The 13,981-nt window shown below is 48.8% G+C and overlaps 1 protein-coding gene across 3 annotated transcripts in view; it reads left to right on the top strand.

Moving 5' to 3' along the window:
• Positions 1-13,981, top strand: part of slc12a8 (solute carrier family 12 member 8) — a 311,686-nt gene that overhangs the window by 67,406 nt on the left and 230,299 nt on the right. For all 3 annotated transcript variants that reach the window (XM_072473246.1, XM_072473254.1, XM_072473240.1), the window contains exon 3: positions 12,311-12,457. In XM_072473246.1, the coding sequence (XP_072329347.1) occupies positions 12,311-12,457 (147 nt within the window). The remainder of the gene's footprint in view (positions 1-12,310; positions 12,458-13,981) is intronic.

Below are 13,981 nucleotides of genomic sequence, written 5' to 3' on the forward strand. Positions count from 1 at the left end.
GAAAAAGTCAATCCGCGAGTACACCTTATGGACCGCCGAGAAAAACGAATACTCCTGCTCCCTCGGGTGTAGAAACTTCCAAGGGTCCACCCCTCCAACCTCCAAGGGTCCGCCCCTCCCATTTCTACCACTAGCCCAGCCAATGCCTTCGCCTCCCCTGATGGGACCAGCGAGCGCAGCCGTGACCTGTCCAATCTTGGTTCCTGCACCAAGTTCCAGTCCCCCCACAACTATCAGTTCGTGTAAGTCCAAGTCGGGGATGGCCCCACACCCCTTCGTGAATCCCACATCGTCCCAATTGGGACCATATACACTTACCAGTGCCACGAACCTCCCCTCCAGCGCCCCTGCCACAATCACATATCTACCCCCCTGATCTGCCACCACCTTCTCCATCTGGAAGCGTACTCTTTTGCTGACCATTACCGCTACCCCTCGAGCCCTTCCGTCAAATCCAGAGTGAAACACCTGGCTAACCCAGCCTTTTTTAAGTCTCACCTGGTCCTTCACCCTCAAGTGAGTCTCCTGCAATATTGCTACATCGGCCTTCAAGCTTTTAAGATGCGCAAGCACCTTTTACCTTTTGACTGCCCCTCCCAACCCCCTCACGTTCCACATGACTATCCTAACTGGGGGTCTCTCACTCCCCCTTCTTATCCACCATCATCAGACCACCGGGCCCTGCCCCATGAGCCTGATCCGCCCCTATCTATTACGAACATCGAACCCCCTCCCAGAATTCCACCTGCACTTGCTCTTGAAAAAACCTCACCCGGTATCAATTTCCCCCCCGCCCCACTTGCTCACCTTGTAGGTCCATCGAAACCTGCTAACCAGGCTCCAATGTCTGCAGCCCCCCTCTCACCTCACCTCCGTTCACTGGCTGACTTTAGTCGGCCAGCGCTAACTAAAGCCCCCCCCCGCCCCCCCCCCCCCCCCCCCCCCAAGGCATACCGTCCCCTCCCACCCAGTCCCAGAAGAAAAAGAAAAAAAGCATCCAACCCATCCAATTCAATAAAATAACAAATACCCGTCACAACAAAGAATGCCAATCAAACCAAACAAAAACTTAGGGGGCGATTCTCCGAGCCCCGCGCCGGGCTGGAGAATCGCCACGACACCCCGACGCCGACGCGCGATTCTCTGAGGTGCGGAGAATCGGCGCCATTTGCGCTGGCGTGTTAGGCGCGGCGCGGGCCGCTGGAATCGGCGGGGCCGCCGATTCTCCGGCCTGGATGGGCCGAGTGGCCGTGCTGATACGACAGAGTCCCACCGGCGCCGTTCACCCCTGGTCGCTGCTGGCGGGAACTCTGCGGGAACGGTTGGGGGGTGCGGCCTGTGGGGGGGGGGGTGAGGGGCTCCTTCACCGGGGGGGGCCCCTCTGATGGGGTCTGGCCCCACGATCGGGGCCTACTTTCTGGCGCGCCGGCCCTTGAACACCGACTCCACGTTGAGTCGGGGCCGGTGCAAAGAAGTCCCCCGCGCATGCGCAGGTTGCGCCTCGAAACGAGGCTGGAGAGGCGTGAACCATTCCAGCGTCGTGCTGGCCCCCTGTGTGGGCCAGAATCAATCGTACCACGGCCCGGTTCGCGCCATCGTGAAACACGACGGCGCGAACACTTCGGCTCCATATCGGAGAATCGCCCCCTTAAACTCTATAACAATGTGAAGTCAAGTAAGTTACAATACAGGTCAATGAAAAGAAAGTTATTACATTTATAGATTTTCCAGCTCCCAATCACAGTCCACGATCTCTCTTCCAACTCCACTCCTCACTTCTGTCCCAGGCCTTCTGCCTTCACGACTGCCTCCACCGGTTCGAAGTAAAAATCTTTGGTGTTGTACGTCACCCTCAGCTTTGCCGGGTATACAATGCCAAATCGCACTCCCTTGTTGTACAGTGTCACCTTTGCTCGGTCGAACACCGCTCGTCTCTTCGCCAACTCCACCGTCAAGTCCTGGTAAATCCGAACTCTAGTACCAGCTCACTGCACCTCCCACTTCTGCTTTGCCCAGCTTAACACCACCTCCTTCATGTGGTATTTATGGAAGCAGATAATTGCTGCTCTTGCTGGCTCATTTACTTTGGATTTCAGCCTTAACGACCGATGAGCTCAGTCCAGTTAATACTGGGAGGGGTCCTCACCCTCCCCCATCAACTCCGCCAACATCTTAGCAAAGTACTCTATTGGCCTCGAGCCCTCTGCCCCATCGGACAAGCCAATAATTCTCAGATTGTGTCGCCTCGAGCGGTTCTCCAAGTCCTCGAGCTTTGCTCGGAGTCCTCTGTTGACCTCCACCACCCTCCGCAGCTTTTCCCCCATCGAGGTGAGCTGGTTGCTGTGCTGCGACATGACCTCCTCCACTTCCTTCATCTTTTCACCTTGTTCTCTCACCTCGGCCTATGCCTTTGCCACAACTATCTTCACTGGGGCGATTGCCTCCTACACCAATGACTTCAGTGCGACCGCCATCTCCTTCCTCAGTGCCTCCATGTGCCTCGCAAACTGCTTTTCCAGCTCCACACCCATCACCTCGGTCACCTTTTCCACCATAAGTAGTGCAGCCCCACCATGCGGTCTGGCCTCCGCCATCTTGTCAGCGCTTTTGCTGGCCCTCTCACTCGACAGCAAGCTCGCGTTTTCTCCCTTCTTCACAGTTGCTTTTCGCATCCTTTAACGACTTATTATTTTTCTTTCTTCAATCTTTAAAAAAAAAAAATATTCCCCGGGAGTGGACTTCAAACTTCTTAAAAAAACATTTTAAGCGGGAGCAACCCAATGTGCATCTTCCCCTATGCCGCGCCCTGGATTTGGGCCTGCCACCTCCACTGCCTCGTGTTTGGCTCCGCCCCCGTCACTCCAACTGCCGTGCACCCCGGGCTTGATACCTCCGCTCCGGCTGCCCGACACTCCCACAGGGTTCTTCACCGGTTTTAAAATGGCTTGGTTTGGCGCCCGTCCCTTAGGCCCTCCAGGCCAAAATAAATCGGGGTGAGGTGGAGGGGGAACCCCCGAAAACGCCAAAAATAGCATTCCCTGGCGGGAGCCTCTTCTTGATGCGGCCGCTCCGCTCACGAGACCAACCGGAATTCCATCATGTGTTAATTGTGCGATTTTCCGACCTCGTTACGTTCCACCTCAAACAAAATGAGGCTGGTGAATAGTGGGAGAGGCCAAATGAGAGAACCGCACCAGATGCCAAACAGCTTGCGATGCAACCGGCCCGCTCCCATAGGTGAAATCGGAATCTCGTCGTAGCGTGACGAGAAACCACTTGTCACCATTTGAGTCCTATTTCCATAATGGGAGCCACCCCATATCCAACGGCCACCTGTCATTCAGCGTCCTCCCCAGCAAGTGGTTACCCTGGCGCCGATTAATACTTCTTTTTAAATACGTGAACCTGTTGGAAGGGCTTCCGTGGGGAGCCGAGGAGCTGAGTAGCAGGCAAAGAGCCTAGGGGTGCTGGGTTTGTTGCCCCTATGCTTAGTGGGGGACGTCCACAGGGGTGGACCGTCATAGGAGGGTGTGGAGAGGCGCAGGGGAAGGGGGCAACCGCTAGCGGTACCAGCATGTCAACCCTTGGATCGTATGTACCCGTTCTGGGGGCCACCCTGTCACTGCCCTTCTGGCCGACTGACCTCCCATTACTCCCACCAACTGCCGAGGCCTCTGACCGTGCAGCTGAAGACTATTGCTAATGGGCAATTGGCAATCATGGTTAAGTGAAGTGGATTCCCGTGGGTGGGCGGGCCACGTAGCATGTGGGAGTCATTGCCTTGCAGCCCAATCACACCTTGATGCCTGGACACTGTGCCTGAACACTGCAGGAGGCAACACTACACACGCAGCAGCCAACCTCTGAACACCCAGGGGATGGGATACAGCTCCGGGGACATGTCCGCGGCCGGAGGGTGCCATGGGGAGGGGGAGGTGCCTGGAGAGATGGGCCAAGGATTCGGAGGTCGACTCGCATTGTGGAAGAAAGTGACAGAGGTGTCATAATGGTTGTGCACAAGGATCTTTAATGTGTAATACAATTCCCCACTGTCCCGATGGTGTTGTCTCCCAACCCCCCACACCTCTTCTCACCCCCTACCTACCGCCCCCCACTCCCCTGGTGCCCTCAGTGATTCTCAATGTGCTTAGCCTTCCGTGCTCTACCACTATGTCTAGGTGTCTCCGCAGGATGTGCATCAGAGGTGGAGGCAGCCAGCTGCTTACCTTGTCCCTTGGCCTTCGATGCCCCTGGCGGGAGTCCTTTGGGGACAGAGGGCCCTGTGCAATTGTCAGCGGCTCATGGACAGCCGTGCTGCCCTCTCCCGTGTGCTGACTTTGAGACGCGGCCTCATCAGAGGGAGAGCTGGTGTGGCCACCGTCGCCACTCCATGGGATGGGTCTGGGTGGCATTCAGCGCCCCCTCCTCCCGCTCGGTGCCAGAGGGCCCTGGGGTTCACCTTGGGATGGAGGGGCAGCTGGATCGAGCCCCAGCTGCCCTTGCACCATATGGCTCTGTCAGCCCTGGCGGTTCCTCATGGTCCACACCATCGTGTTGTCGCCCTCGGAGATGCTCCTCTGACTGGGATATGCTCTGCAGCGTGCCGATAATACCCACCTGCGATTGGGCCAAGCTCCGCAATGCCTCAGCCATTCCCATCTGAGAGTGGGTCATTCTGCTGAGACCCTCGGCCATGGCCGTCACCGGCTGCGCGACGCCTTGGACACCTTCACTCATGGTGCCGACATCGTTCACCAGGCTGTCCACTGCGGTCGTCACCCTATCAGTGTTGGCCTCGGTGCCACATATTGCTGGTGACATCTCTTGCTCCTGGAGCCTCTGGAACTCCTCTAAGCTGCTATGGATCTGCTGGAGTGACTCTGACATCTCCCTCTGAATGTCCGGCTGCTCCCTATCGTCCCCATCAGCTCCAGGTAGCTCTGTTGCACAGGCTCCGCATCAGGCTGCGACATAGCTGGGACCTGGGATTCAGCAGCCCTCCGACTGCCTCCACCTGATATACATCAGCAGCCGTGTGATGCTCATCAGATTGTGCCCCGGAAGCCTGTCCACTAACATTTCCCGCCGAGGTGTGTGTATCTGCATTGGTGGAGGGTGAGGATGGCAGCTGTGACGTGACTATTACAGTGACATCCTGGGAGCTTTCCTCTGTGGTGGTCTCCTGGGATGCTGGAGAGGGGGCCACCCGGGATGGGCTGGCGCCTTCGGCTGTAGGTCCTGTGGGAGAATGGACATGTGGTCAGTGGAAGGGATTGGTCAGTCAGTAAGGCTGACTCACATTTGACAGGTCCTCCGGGTGGAGACCAGTGGTTCCTCACCTCTGTGGTGTCTGCCAATCTCTGTATGGGTGACCACTCTGTGCTCTGCCACACCGGTCACCTCCAGGGCACGCTCATTGAAGGTGGTGAGGATTCTTAAATCTGGCACCCCTCAGTCAGTCTGGCTGCCCTATAGCTAACCCTCTGGGACCCCTGGGGGAACAGGACATCCTTCCTGGCCTCCGCCACTAGCTCAGCGACCCCGAATCTTGGGGCTGGTCTCCTCGGTGTCAATATTGCGAGCTGGCTGGCATTGGCTGAGCAAGTGCAGCTTAAGTGCCGTCTGACCTTGTTAGCGGGGGCTGGCGAGCCTCCATTTACGACGAGAAGCCCCTGGGGCCTCATTAGGTGAACCAATTGATGTTGAATAGCGTTGCCGGCCTCGCTGGGCAGAGCGCCGGGTAGCGTGTGGCAATTCCTGCTCGCTACAACACTTAGAAATCTTTCTGGAGAATCGCACCCATAGTTTGTAGCCACAAAGTCATTGCTGAAGTTTTCAGAAAACATTGTTATGATTACAATTTTTTGTCTTGACATTTTTTTTTAGTACACCATCAGCATGTATCATTCACGTTATAAAAACCCGAGAAAGTAACAATCTGGTTAAAGTTAGGCACCTCATCCAAATTAGGACAAACCAGGAATAGGAGAGGGATCTGGACACATTTCACCCTGGTCTGTATGTGCAAGAATAGATTTTTCAGTATTGCCATATCTTATAGCAAGATATATTCACTGGAAAACTATGAATCCTACTTGGCTTTTCCAAGCTGGTAAAATTCACTTTGACTTCCAATTAACAGTTTTTGATTTTCTATGAAAAGGTTGAACTTTGGGGTTTCTTGGAACTGACTGAAATTAGGAAATGTATATTCAGGTCATAAACTTTTAAGATATTCATCACTTTAGTCTAAAAGGCTTCAGGCATTCCCATGGCATATGTGCCACGATAGATAATTCCTTGGCTCCAACGCTATCATAGATTTTACAGTGCAGAAGGAGGCCATTTGGCCCATCGAGTCTGCACCGGCTCTTGGAAAGAGCACCCTACCCAAGGTCAACACCTCCAACCTATCCCCATAACCCAGTAACCCCAGCCAACACCAAGGGCAATTTTGGACACTAAGGGCAATTTATCATGGCCAATCCACCTAACCTGCACATCTTTGGACTGTGGGAGGAAACCCGAGCACCCGGAGGAAACCCACGCACATACGGGGAGGATGTGCAGACTCCGCACAGACAGTGACCCAAGTCGGAATCGAACCTGGGACCCTGGAGCTGTGAAGCAATTGTGCTTTCCACAATGCTACCGTGCTATCCATCTGATCTAACTTCCATGTTGTGTAAAGCAAGAGATATTAAAATCTGATAGTGAACATTAGCTCTAAAAAGGGAGCATGTTCGGCTATATTGCAATATGCACTGTTACTTTAGCATTAAAATTAATACAATTATAGACTTTAAAACTCAATGCAGTCATAATGTATTAATACATTCTTAGAAAACATGAAGGAACAAATATATTTTCTCTTTAATGGGCAGTTGTTTCGCAATTGTGCAAACATTTTTAAGGATAGAAAGCTTGTGAAAAGTGAAATGTCACAATTTTTTTTAAAAATTCATTTACGTGATGTGGGCATCACTAGGCCAGCATTTATTGCCCATCCCTAGTTGACCTTCAGAAGGTGGTGGGGAGTTTACTTCTTGAACTGCTGCAGTCCTTGAGGTGTAGGTACACCCACTATGCTGTTAGGGTGAGAGTTCCAGGATGTTGTCCCAGCGACAGTGAAGGAATGGTGATATATTTCCAGGTCAGGGTGGTGAGTGAATTGGAGGGAAACCTCCAGGCGATGAGGTTCCAAGGTATCTGCTGCTCTTGTCCTTCTAGATGGTAGTGGTTGTGAGTTTGGCAGGTGCTGTCTAAGGCAGTGTTCTTCAAACTTTTTTTACGGGGACCCATTTTTACCAACCGGCCAACCTTCGGGACCCAACCCGGCCGGCCTTCGCGACCCACGCCGGCCGACCTTCGCGACCCACGCCGGCCAACCTGCGCGACCCACCATTTTCTCTTACCTTGTTTGCTGCTGACAAAAATGGAGGAAATGGTTTTGGGTCCCTTTGGCCCTCGTACACGCTCCTCCAATGGAACCTGTTGGATGAAGGTGAAGCCTTCTGGTGTCGGAAAGTATGGAGTCTCCATCTGTCCAAAGTTCTGCATTTTTTTCCTGTAAACTTTTATCAAATAAACCCCCCCCCCCGAACTTGTAAAAAAAAAAGAGTAAAATAAATGAAAAAAATGAATAAACCCCCCCCCCGAACTTGTAAAAAAAAATGAATAAAATAAATGAAAAAAATAAAAATTAAATGAATAAAATAAATGAATAAAAATCACTACAGAACTTGGAGAACAAAAAGCTGCAACCATTTAAAAAAATAGCGGCCGCACTGTGCATGCGTGCCCGATGCGCATGCGCGCAGATCATCGTGCGCTCATGCGCAATGCGGCCAAATCTTTTTTTTAACGTGTTCGCGGCCACTTGCAGCCGGCGTTATGAAAAGCCGGCTGCTGCGTGGAGATTTGCGCGATCGGGAGTGCCGCGGACAATGGCTCCGCGACCCTCCCGATACCCGCCCGCGACCCACCCGCGGTCGCTCCCCCGATTTTGAAGAACACTGGTCGAAGGGACCTTGGTGAGTTCCTGCACTGCATCTTGTAGATGGTACACACAGCTGCCATTGTTCGTTGGTGGTGGGGGGTTTGAATGTTTGTGGAAGGAGGAGCAATCAATCGGGTTGCTTTGTCCTGGATGGTGTCGAGCTTCTTGAGTATTGTCGGAGCTGCACTCACTTGTAGGTGAAGATCATTGCCTGGCACTTGTATGGTGTGAATGTAACTTGACACTTATTAGCCCTTTTCGAATGAAAATGCATCTATTTAATTGTTTCTTTGAACAAAAGTAGTTTAAAGTTCTTGAGGACAAAAGCAAGGTCATAGCCAACAGGTGTTTAATGCAGTGAGGTGTCCACCCACGTCAGCAACTTATAGCAATTAAAATGAAACTGCACAAAATATGTTGTGAGCACAGTTGCAAAGTGTTTACTTTATTCCAAATTTAGATAATTGGATGTTAATAACTAAATTATATTTAATATCTTAGTTTCACAATGTTATGAACTATTTCAAAACTGCCATTCATTGAAACATGCTTTGAACATTCTTCCATGTTTCAATGTCCATGCTCGAATGAGTAGGTGACATTTTATCACAGCTGATTCATAATTGAAAACAATGGGAAGGGCGGCATAGTGGTTAGCACTGCTGCCTCATAGCACCAGGGACCCAGGTTCAATTCTGTGTGGAGTTTGCACATTCTACCCATGTCTGAGTGGGTTTCCTCCGGGTGCTCCGGTTTGAAGTGTATTTGTTGCAATGCCAGAAGTATAGCAGGTAAGGCAGATGAAAAGAGCACTTATTAGTACTTGGAATTATGATGTTGTGGCTATTACTGAAACGTGGTTAAAGGAAGGGCAGGATTGGCAGCTGATCATTGGAGGATATGGATGCTTCATGAGAGATAGCGGGAGATGTAAAAGTGGTGGGGGAGTAGCATTACTGGTTAAGGAGAATATTATAGCCGTACTGCGGGAGGACACCTCGGAGGGCTCATATAATGAGGCAATCTGGGTAGAGCTCAGGAACAGGAAATGAAATGAAATGAAAATCACTTATTGTCACAAGTAGGCTTCAATGAAGTTACTGTGAAAAGCCCCTAGTCGCCACATTCCGGCGCTGGTTCGGGGAGCCTCGTACGGGAATTGAACCGTGCTGCTGGCCTGCCTTGGTCTGCTTTAAAAGCCAGCTATTTAGCCCAGTGTGCTAAACCAGCCCCTGGAAGGGGGCAGGAAGGGGGCAATCACAATGTTGGGGGTTTATTACAGGCCCCCCCAACTGCCAGCGACAGATAGAGGAGCAGATAGGTAGAGAGATTTTGGATATGTGCAAAAGTAACAGGGTTGTTGTGGTAGGGGATTTTAATTTCCCCAATATTGACAAGGACTCACTTAGTGCTAGGGGTTTGGATGGATCAGAGTTTGTAAGGTGTATCCAGGAAGGCTTCTTGATGCAATATGTTGATAGTCCAACTAGGGAAGGGGTAGTACTGGATTTGATATTGGGGAATGAGCCTGGACAAGTGGTTGAGGTTTCAGTAGGGGAACATTTTGGGATTAGTGACCACAATTCCGTAATTTTTAGGGTACTTTTGGATAGGGATGAGGGTAACCCTCGTTTTAAGGTGCTAAACTGGGGAAAGGCAAATTACGATAACATTAGACAGGAATTGAAGAATTTGGATTGGGTGCGGCTGTTGGATGGTAAATCAACATCGGACATATGGGAGTCTTTCAAGCGACAGTTGATTAGGATTCAGGAAAGTCATGTTCCTGAGAGAACGAAGGATAAGTATGGGAAGTTTAGGGAGCCTTGGATAACGAGGGATATTGTGAACCTCATCAAAAAGAAAAAGGAGGCTTCGTACGGTCTAGAAGTGTGGGGATAGTCTGAACCCTTGAAGAATATAAAGAAAGTAGGAACGTACTTAAGCGGGAAATTAGGAGGGCTAGGAGGGGTCATGAAAAGTCCTTGGCAAATAGGATTAAGGTCAATCCCAAAGCTTTTTATTCATATATAAAAAGCAAGTGGATGGGCAGGGAAAGGATTGTACCACTTAAGAAAAGTGGGGGAATCTATGTGTTGAGTGAGAGGAAATTGGCAAGGTACTAAATGAGTACTTTGCATCAGTGTTCACCAAAGAAAAGCACTTTGTGGAAGATGATTCTTAGGTAGGGTGTGTGGACAGTCTGTATCATGTTAACATCAAAAAGGAGGAGGAGGTATTGTGTCTTTTGAAAGATATTAAGTAGATAAGTCTCCTGGGCCGGATGGAATTTATCTCCGAGGGAAACAGGGGATGAAATTGCTGGGGCCTTGACTGACATCTTTGTATCTTCATTGTCTACAGGTGAGATCCCAGAGGACTGGAGAATAGCTAATGTGGTACCGCTGTTTAAGAAAGGTAGAAGGGATAATCCTGGAAATTATAGGCCGGTGAGCCTCACGTCGGTAGTAGGTAAATTATGGGAGAGAATTCTCAGGGACAGGATTTATACCCATTTGGAAACAAATGGACTCATAAGTGATAGACAGCATGGTTTTGTGACGGGGAGGTCATGCCTCACTAACTTGATGAGTTTTTTGAGGAGGTGACAAAGATGATTGATGAGGGGAGGGCAGTGGATGTTGTTTACATGGACTTCAGTAAAGCATAGTACAAAAGGTGAAGTCATACGGGATCAGAGATGAGGTGGTAAGATGGATACAGAACTGGCACAGTCACAGAAGGCAAAAGGTAGCAGTAGAAGGGTGTTTTTCTGAATGGAAGGTTGTGACTAGTGGTGTTCCATAGGGATCTGTGCTGGGGCCTCTGTTGTTTGTAGTATAGATAAACGATTTGGAGGAAAATGTAACTGGTCTGATTAGTAAGTTCGCAGATGACACCAAGGTTGGTGGAGTGGCAGATCGTGTTGAGAATTGTCCGAGGCTACAGCAGGACTTTGATAGGCTGGAGACTTGGGCAGAGAAATGGCAAATGGAATTTAATCCGGGCAAATGTGAGGTAATGCATATTGGTAGGTCTAACTGAGGGGAAATATACCGTAAATGACAAAACTCTTAGGAATATAGAAAGTCAGAGAGATCTGGGCATGCAGGTCCACAGATATTTGAAGGTGGCAACACAAGTGGACAAGGTAGTCAAGAAAGCATACGGAATGCTTGCCTTCATTGAATGGGGCATCGAGTATAAAAACTGGTAAGTCATGCTGCAGTTGTATAGAACCTTGGTAGGGCCGCATTTGGAATATTCCGCACAATTCTAACTGTCACACTACTAGAAGGATGCGGAGGCTTTGGAAAGGGTGCAGAAGAGGTTTACCAGGATGTTGCCTGGTCTGGAGGGTGTTAGCCATGTGCGAGGCTGAATAGACTCGCACTGTTTTTGTGAGAAAGGTGGAGGTTGTGGGGTGACCTGATAGATGCTTACAAGGTTATGAGGGGCATGGACAGAGTGGATGGGCAGGCACTCTTTCCCAGAGTGAAGGGGTCAGTCACCAGGGGGCATAGGTTTAAGGTCCATGGGGCAAAGTTTAGAGGAGATGTGCGAGGCAGGTTTTTTACGCAGAGGGTGGTGAGTGCCTGAAACGCGTTGCCAGGGGATGTTGTGAAAGCAGATACATTAATGGCGTTCAGAAGGCATCTTCACAAACACATAGATAGAACATAGAACGATACAGCGATGTTGCACCGAAACAAAAGCCATCTAACCTACAGGATGGGTATAGAGGGATACAGCTCAAGGAAGTGCTGAGTGTTTTGGCAAAGGTTGGTATCATGACTGGTACAGGCTTGGAGGCTGAAGGGCCTGTTCCTGGACTGTATTGTTCTTCGTTAGGTGAATTGGCCATGCTAAAATTATCCCTTAGTGTCCAGGTTAGGTGGGGTTGCAGGGATAAAGTGGGGGAGTGGGCCTAGGTAGGGTCCACTTTGAGGTTCAGTGCAGACACGGTGGGCTGGATGGCGTTGTTCTGCACTATAAGGCTTCTAAATATTCCACTTTCTGATCGAAGATATGAATTGGATAGGAACATAAGTTAAAATATAATTTAAATTACTATGAAGCCTTGAAGTCAGGTTAGAAAATTATAAATGCAAACTCCTGCTTTTGTTAGGAATTGTCTTCATATAGCAAAACACTTGTTATTTGATCCAATTTACAAAGGCTTTGGGATAATAATTACCAGCAGGATTAACTTGAATGGTTTCCATTCTTTTGTCCTTTTGATCTTTTGTCAGGATTGCGATATGATCTATTAGGATACTAATTGTAAAATGATGTTAATGCACCAAACAGGTATCCCAGTCCCATGTTAAGCCCTGGTGGAAAGTTAAGATTTTTGTCTGGGAACCAGTGCTATTTGGAACATGGGATGGAGTATTCACAACGTGTATGATCAACATCTTTGGAGTGGTTCTCTTTCTGCGGACTGGGTGGCTTGTGGTAAGTTAATGTTCATTTTCTATAATTTTTACAGCTATGTTGGCTTCAAGAAGTTGAATGTTGAATTGAGGGGTTTCAATGTTCTCTCACAGTGGACCACTTAGTCTGTTTGTGTAAAATTGCTATGTGTGCTAACTTTGCATTTCTTAATCTACTAAAAATAAATGGAGTTGCAACAGCATTTAAAAAGGAACTTTACAGATACCTTAACCAAAGTGACAGCAGAAGAAATAAACTCCAAAGTGTTTAAAAAGCCACTGACAGAAACTTGTTACAGATAGAAAGTTTTTAATAAATTCAGTTGACTAGCTTGTTCAAATTTTGATAACTTTATGGAGACCGACTTCTAATCCTACGCTATCACGTGTTTACCTCAAGTTTAGTTTGTTTGACATTTTTCACCTGTATGAGGTTGCAAGGTAAACTGGCATCCACAAACACGATTATATTTATCTTCAGTTTTGCATTTTGTTTTGTTTTCATATTAGATGTAGAATATTTTCTTTTTGGAAAAACTATTTTAAGCAAATGGTTAACAATAGGAATTTTGCTCTACAATTAGAATCATTAAAAGTAAACGGACTTTGTAAACCAAGGAACTAAAGATTACAATAGAACATAGAACATTACAGCGCAGTACAGGCCCTTCGGCCCTCGATGTTGCGCCGACCTGTGAAACCAATCTAAAGCCCATCTACATTATTCCATTATCATCCATATTTTTATCCAATGACCATTTAAATGCCCTTAATGTTGGTGAGTCCACTACTGTTGCAGGCAGGGCATTCCACGCCCATACTGTGGTGTTGGGTGCTCTGGTGCACAGATGAGCCAACACAGTTGTATGTGGTACAACTCTATTTTATTTTAACTCTTATAATACAGTTCATTCTGGATACTCTGCACGTGCTGTCTCCCTGAGTGTGTCGTGTAGCAGGTCTGTCCTGGTACTCCTCTCCAGCTAATACTGACCACCAGGTGTCGTGTTTGTGCTTTTATATCTTTCTGTGATTGGTTGTGGTGGTGTGTGTTCTGATTTGTCTGTTGGTGTGTCTATCATGATGTGTGTGTTTGAATATCATGACATCCCCCTTTTTGCAAAGATATGTGCCTACGTGGTTATAAATATAATCGTGCGTGAGTGCGTCTAAGAGTGTGTGCGTGTGTTGTGTACAGCGTGTGTATATGACGTAACTATTTACATGGGGCGATGTTGGGTGCGTCACACTAACAAGGTTGTACCATAACAAAACATGAATGCGAGAAAAAAAACAACTTGAACAGTGGTCTGGTCAGACGATATCTGGAACGATAAACAACAACAGGTTATAATACAGAAGTGTTTGACTTTTTGAACGTATGAACAGCGTTATAAGTCCAGTCTAATGGGTGACCGCCTCAAGAATAGGCTAGTCCTCAAGCCGGTTCAGCTGTGGAGATTTGGGTTCACACTGGTTCACCTTGGACTGTTGGAGGTGATGCTGTTGCTGAAGTCTCTACTTTTCCATTTGTTGTACTTTGTGC

The sequence above is a fragment of the Scyliorhinus torazame genome, chromosome 2 (assembly GCF_047496885.1).
Source record: "Scyliorhinus torazame isolate Kashiwa2021f chromosome 2, sScyTor2.1, whole genome shotgun sequence".
In the NCBI taxonomy this organism is placed as follows: Eukaryota; Metazoa; Chordata; class Chondrichthyes; order Carcharhiniformes; family Scyliorhinidae; genus Scyliorhinus; species Scyliorhinus torazame.